General features: G+C 39.7%; 1 protein-coding gene across 1 annotated transcript in view; it reads left to right on the plus strand.

Annotated features, from left to right (window-relative positions):
• Positions 1-2,261: 2,261 nt before the first annotated feature.
• Positions 2,262-7,203, plus strand: part of LOC104945681 (V-set and transmembrane domain-containing protein 2-like protein) — an 11,471-nt gene continuing 6,529 nt past the window's right edge. The window contains exons 1-2 of the mRNA XM_010771389.1: positions 2,262-2,436; positions 5,038-5,082. Coding sequence (XP_010769691.1) covers positions 2,269-2,436; positions 5,038-5,082 — 213 coding nt within the window. The 5' untranslated portion in view covers positions 2,262-2,268. The remainder of the gene's footprint in view (positions 2,437-5,037; positions 5,083-7,203) is intronic.

The following is a 7,203-nucleotide window of genomic DNA, read 5'->3' on the forward strand; positions in this document are numbered from 1 at the left end:
TAATTTTATAAAGTGATTTCTGGAGCTAGTCACTGCCTTTCATTAAAAAACTATTGATTGCATCCACCTTGTATAAAAGAGTTTCAGTCCTGCCTTAAGGCAATTCGATTTTCACTATATTTTAATAATTATTTTAAATAAACCGTAGTGCTTCTTGTAAATCAAGGTTTCTTCTACTATACCCAGGGTTGGATATATTTACCTTAAATTTATCTGTACCAGTTATTTTGTATTGCCTCAACACAAAATGAGGGAAAAAAAGACAAGAGAAAAGAAAAATGCTTTTTATTTGAAGCAGAAATGCGGAACAAAATGGAACAGCAGAATGCAAGTTAACAGCTGGAAACATTTTATTATTCTCCAAGGACTAGAATCACACATTAGTGTAGCAACATTTTAGCTTAGAACTAAATTAACCAAATGCAAATGTCATAGTTTGGTCTGAATTCTGTTTGATGGACCAGAAAGTGAAGCGTTTTGTTCGTTTCCTATGAAAAATGGGATGAGTCTTTGCAAAAAGAATCATCATGATGAACTCAAAGTACAGTTAACATTGTGCTTTGCAATAACTTGCACTGTACTCTGATGTTGTTTGTATAGCACATGCTGTACAAATAATAGCAAAATCCATCAAGTGAAACCATTTTTTCCTGTAACTCTATATGGCAAAAAAGGTTTAAGATGTGCTTAAAGGCAATCAGTAAATGTGCCTGTGAAGATTTCTTTAAGCAAGACTCATGTCTGCAAACTATGCTCTCTAAGGTAAATAATCAAATGTCTGTTTTGTAGCAGAGGTGTCGTGTCAAACCCTGCCCCTTTCAAACAATCTTTCTTCTTGATGCTGGTATCGCCTGTCATTTATTTGCGGGAGGAAATGTTAGTGTTGAGTACACTTTTCTTGTCATACTATAATTAATGACCTGTCATTTCTAACGATCCACCCATTTTATGTCCTCACAGTGGCAGAAGGCTTAGTAAAGTAGAAGAGACGTCCATCTCCAAGCAAGTTGGGTTTTGTTAAGATTCTCCTGTAGGATCATTCCTTATAGGGCTGTTAAAGTTTATACGTTAATCGTTGCGATAAATCAGTAAACTTTGATGTGTAAGAAAAAAAAGAAAGTATGAAATTGAATCCTGTTACCAAGTTTGACCCTAACTTCCTCCCGTAATGCCAGCACAGATTTCCACCATTAAATGTATGGTAGTGAAGCAGATAAATTGGCACAAGAGACATGTAATGCACTGACTGGAGACTTCTGGACATCAGTAAGAACTATAACTACTTCAGTGTAACAGCACAAATTACCCATGACAAATGTTCTAAGTTCGCTTTAGGTGTGGCGAATAAAAGGTTGTCCAGGAGGGGGAGATGCCGGACGAGTTCACCACTGTAGATAGTGCTGGCAATTTGATATCAGCTGCAACAACACTGCCATAAATGGTACATGCCTTCGGAGTAGTTGACATGGTTACCTCTGCCAATGGATGTTGTGTTTTGGCTTGGTCTGTTTTTCTGTTCCCTCTATATTACAGAAAAGATAATGGCCTTATTGTCATGAAACTTTGTGGAAAGGTGTAGCATGGGCCAAGGAAGAAACCATTACTTTCCGTGGGGATCCAAATCACGGGGCAGATGCACAGATTAGGTTTCATTTTCGTTAATATTGTAAGATTCAACCTTCTTGATGCAATTCATGTGGTGACGAAATGGTGGTGTCACATATTCGACTTATCTAAGAAGCCTTTGAATGCAGCATCTGCGCTCTCCCAGTGTCGTCGTCAATCTGACATTTTCCAAGTTTTCTACACTTCCAAACTAACACTAACATAATACATAATCCTGTATAAACCTGTAGTTGAAGTCTTCTTTGACTTTGTATATCTTCACAACATTCCAGATCAAGCCTTGTGCAAATGTACCTACCCTCTTTGTAATCAGTTCACAGTGAAAATGGATCTTCCTGAATGCTGATGCAGACAGCCTTTGTTGCTTTTTATAAGTTAAAATACTAGATGTAGGATCTTTACTCAAAAGACACAGCATAAAGCCTTCACCAAAATTAGAAACAACTTGTAATTAACATAAATTATCTACTCCTCCCTCACTCTTTCACACACCCCACCTCTCCTTTTAATCAATCTCAACATCACAGGAACTTGTGGAAGATGTCACCTTTTTCCATGTTTGAGATCAGTGTTAGGGCTGCTTTAATATGTGTTATCACACTGACACCCGTTGACTGTCTCTGTGTCTGTCTCTGTGCAGCCATGTTCACGGAGGTGCCTCATGATATGATGGCTCAGAGCGGTCAGGACGTGGAGATGGCCTGCTCCTTCAGAGGGGCCGGGACCCCCTCCTACTCTCTGGAGATCCAGTGGTGGTACATCAGGAACCATGCGGACTGGACGGACAGACAGCCCTGGACAACCAATGAGGTATGACCATAACAGGAACTCTGAATGCCTTCTAATGCTATTTTTCTTTTGGGATATGATTGACATGTGTAAATATTCACTCATTACTTTTAACGTTTTTTTTAAACTGCAACTTCTTTGCACATTTTATAATGTGTTCATCTTTTATTTAGAAGTAATAGGTTAGTCTGTAACGGAGGTGATCTTTTGGGCCATAGATCTCAGCCTCCGTTACGGATTGTGTAGATTTGTTGGTGGCGAAGTGTAAGTAGTTTGTGCATCTGTCTGTGTTTTAGTTTGTCTGTCTCTGTTTGCTGGTTTTATTCTGAAAAGTGTTCCCCTTCCCCCATGTCTGTTACGGCTGATTGTGTGCACCTGGTGCCCCGTGTTGTCTCCTCCCCCCTCACCTGTGTCTTGTTGGGTTGATTGGGTTGTGCATTTAGGCTCTGGGGTTTTTCTGTTAGGTAGAGGTGTGTGAGATCCTTGTGGCTGGTGACTGTGCTCACGGGAACAGCAAGATTGAGGCTGTGTCCTGTGCTCAAGTTTAATAAATGCCCACACCGGGTTATAATTTTGGATGTCTGCCTCTGCCTCCTTGCTTGGTCGGGCCGCTCAATTGTCAGCTTCACAATTGGTGTCAGAAGTGGGATTGACCAAGTGAGGAGGGGAAAATTATGGAGGAACTGAGGGAGATGATGAGATCACTCCTGCAGCTTCAGGCAGCCGGTGAGCGGCAGTTCGCACGGGTACAGGAATGGGAATCCATGATGGAAGAGGAACGGAGACTCCGGAGGCAAGACGGCAGATTGGCTGGAGGCTCGACGGGCACTAACTCTGCAGCTGAGGCATCAAAGATCCTGGCGGAGAACTGGAGATTGGTGCAAGAGCAGAAAGAGGAGCAGCTCCGGTTACAGAGGGAGGAAGGTGAGAAAGGAAGAGGAGATGCGCTTAGCGGAGGAGGCTCGTCTGATACGCCTGGCAGAGGAGAAGAAAATCAAAGACCAGGAAGATGCTTTTCTAGCCGAGGAGGAGCGGGTGAAAATGGCCGAAAAGATCCGTCAGGAGAGAGAGCGCGTCGGGCAGCAGAACCAGCAGGAGCACCAGAAAAAGGAAGAATCAGATCCCAAAGAGGAAGAAAGGGAAGCTTCCTTCTGACTTCACGCCCCCCCTGAGGAAACCAGGCTGCACAAGGGGAAGCAGAAACCTTGCAGGGAAGCCAAGATTTTTAAGACACTGTGCTTCCGGGGGAGAGGGGTGAGGAAATGTCACTGAGGTGATCTTTGGGGCCATAGATCTCGGCCTCCATCATGGGTTGTATAGCTTCATTGTGGTTGATTGTGTTCACTTGGTGCCCTGTGTTGACTCCTCCCCCCTCACCTGTGTGTTGTTGATTGATTAGTGTGTGTATTTAAGCTCTGTTTTCCCTGTCAGTGGACAGGTAGTGTGTGGGTGATCCTTGTAACTGCTGACTGTGTTCAGGGAGGACAGTCATATTGAGGCTGGTGACTATGTGCACATGAGAAATAAATGCCCACACCGGGTTATATTTGAACTCTCTGCCTCTGCCTCCTTGCTTGGTTGGGCCGCTCGATTGTCAGCTTCACATAGTCTATTATAGAGTTTTATAATAAGGCTGCTTGTTTGTTTTTAATTCATGAGCGATGTCTTTTTTAAATGCTGCTGTAACAAAAATTCTAAAATTGGGTCAATAAAGTTAGTTATATAATCTAAAGGTGAACACTGCAACATTGCTCAAAGAAGATGTCTGACAGGAAAAGAAACACAAGCAGTTAAACAATCAACAACTCAAGAAAATGAAGCTTAAAGTCAAAATGATTACTCAAACAGTAGTAAATATCCTTCACAGTTTAAAGTCAAATTTGACTTAAAGTTCTTACTGCAGTTGTGGATCAGACCGTTTTCTGTGCAATGAATTATTGTTAGAGCTCATTGTGCCCACTGTTTTCATTTCCCAATATGTAGTTTAGATTATTCAACTGTTGATGGTTGTTTAAACTATTATGTTTCGTACCCTTTGTACCAATTGAAATGTACAAAAATAAGATCCAAGTTGAAATACAATTATCCTTCCCAAGGTCTCTCTTTGTTGTACAACACTTTATGTAATGTGATTTTAAATTAAAGCTTTTATTTGTCCTTTTTAAGCTGAATTATGTTATTATTATTACATGGGTGGCCATTAGGGGGTAGAGAATAATAAATACAGGGAGACAGTCCAGCAACAATGACAATTTCCCCAAGTAGAAATGTGTTTTGCTTTGTGTTAGCAACATAGAGACATTAGCATTCATTTCGACTTCTCAGACTCTTTTGAAGCTTTTTCAGTCATCAAAAAAGACAGAAAAAAGCTGCTAGATTGTTGACAAAGCTACAGTAACACAAACAATTTGATGCAGCTATAAAATAGAAAGGGTAAACAGCATTCCTGATTAAAGCATAATGCTCTAAAAGCCAACATTTGAGGAAATCCTAGCTCAATTAAACCAACAAATGATTATGTAGTACATTTCTCGCATGGATTAATGGGATCTTTTTTTCTGTTGAATTTTGGATTCATATATTCCCATTGTATGTTTTTAACACTATCAAATTTTTTTTTAGGTGGCTCCTGATGAGGAGACGCCAAAGGATGCTACAAAAATAAGTGTAAGTAATCTGTTAAACCTCTCTGAGAGAAGCCTTATGTTTGTCCTTGGTGTAATATTATGAAATGAGCCACAACACCCTGATGATTACATGAAAACATCTTGCTCTGAATGATCAGCAGATGTTGTACTTATGCTGTGTTACACACACATCTGAGTTTCAGCTGCCGTAGACGCTCCGTCCTTTATGGGATGTAGAATCACAGTGTCAGCCGAAGAGCCGGCAGCGCTGATGTGGGGGGGGAGGGTCCTCCTTAAGGGAGCACCACCTGCAATGCATCATCTTTGGATTCTCATAAACACTTCCTGTATCTTTATGAGTACACACCCAATCTGAATAATAAACAATGAGGGGGACAGTGTGGGAAGTCAGCAGAAGTTTTTATATCTTCTCCGGTGTCTAGGCACACAGCTTTCCCACAACAAGCAGCCAGGCCCAACAGAGAAGTGACTACAATTGAACTTGTTACTTCTTTTTATTGTAGAATTCAGCAGGATGTATGAACTACTTCACATAACCAACACATGCTACTGTCTACTTTTAAAAGGGCCCTGATGTGCTTTTTGGGGGTTTCCCTTTCCTGTATTGTTTCCTTGGTTTTTGTGCATGTAAATGGTCTGCAAAGGCTACAATCCCACAGTCACAGAAGCAGCACACAATACAAAAAAAGAACCAAAAAAGGAGCATAATGGGGCCCCTTTAAATTGCTACAAAGCAGTTATGTATGTCAAAGTACAAATAAATTGCTATGTTAAAAATATCACATATGCAAAGATGGGTTGTGAGAAAACAAAAGCACACAGAAAACATGAAGCCTCTCTTCTTCCTCCCATGAGGCTAGATGATTCGCTATAATGAAAGCACCAGGTGTGTGTGTGTGTGTGTGTGTGTGTGTGTGTGTGTGTGTGTGTGAGGGTGTGTGTGTGTGTGTGACACTGCAGGCTGTACAGTTTGAAAATCATTATGATGTTTATGTATATAATGAATGTTGGCCCACATTCGTGCAGCAGTATGAAAACATGCCTGATGAATAGTGCTACCAAACAGCATTGAGCTTCCACTAATTGTCACACACACATGCAGGGAGCAGCAAACACACATAGCCTACTGCATGCTACCATCACAAAGAGGAAGGTGGATGATAAACAAAGTTGTATTTATATCTCAGTGCGTCACATGCCACGATGTCCCCAGACTCTCATCATCTCAAGAGCGCTTATCTTTGAACTTGCAAAGCTTTTACTTCTACTTTAAAAGCCACACATATATTTTTTAAGCAGTAGCTATGTCTGAGTGTGTGTGTTTGTGTGTGTGTAGGAGTAATTTGCTGAGAGTTCCTCTAGAGTGAATCCAGGCTGCAATACATCTTTGCTGAAGCTCTCATATTCTTTGTACCTCTCTATCACTGCATGTATATGTCTTCCAAAAATATGCATTATTTATGATAGGCATCCATAGAGTTCAGAGATATATTGTGTTTTACTAAATCTGCCTAAATGAACATATTAAAACGCCTAAAAGATAAAGTATACAAGTATACGATTTTCTCTTACCCTATTTATTCTATAGTTACCTAGTTATTTATAAAATATACAAAAAACTGACATAGTATGTCGAAAATATTTCTTTAAAAAAACGTAGTATCGTATGTTGAAAATATGTGTGTCGAAAAAATCTATAAGAAAACGACATATCTATTATGTCAAAAATATATAAGAACGAGGTAGTATTGTATGTCGAAAATATATTTCAAAGACGACATAGCATGTCGAAAATATGCAAAAAAACCACATAGTATATAACGGCATAGTATAGTATGTCGAAAATAAACAAAATAGTATAGTATGCCGAAATATATAGGAAAAACAACATATAGTATGTCGAAAATATGCAAAGAAACAACATAGTATAATATGTGGGAAATATGCAAAAAAACAAGATTTAAGGTATGTCGAAAAATTTAAAAAAACACATTGTATATATATATTTTATCCAGGATCAAAGCCACATAGTTGCACCTGCAAGGTGAATACTGGTATTAAAAAAAGTGTTTGAATGCGTACATTAACAGGTTTATGATATCACTGCCTAAGACACAAGTGGATCTGACTTTAATTACAT

The sequence above is a fragment of the Notothenia coriiceps genome, unplaced genomic scaffold (genome assembly GCF_000735185.1).
Source record: "Notothenia coriiceps isolate Sejong01 unplaced genomic scaffold, NC01 NC01_scaffold00009963, whole genome shotgun sequence".
Taxonomy (NCBI): Eukaryota; Metazoa; Chordata; class Actinopteri; order Perciformes; family Nototheniidae; genus Notothenia; species Notothenia coriiceps.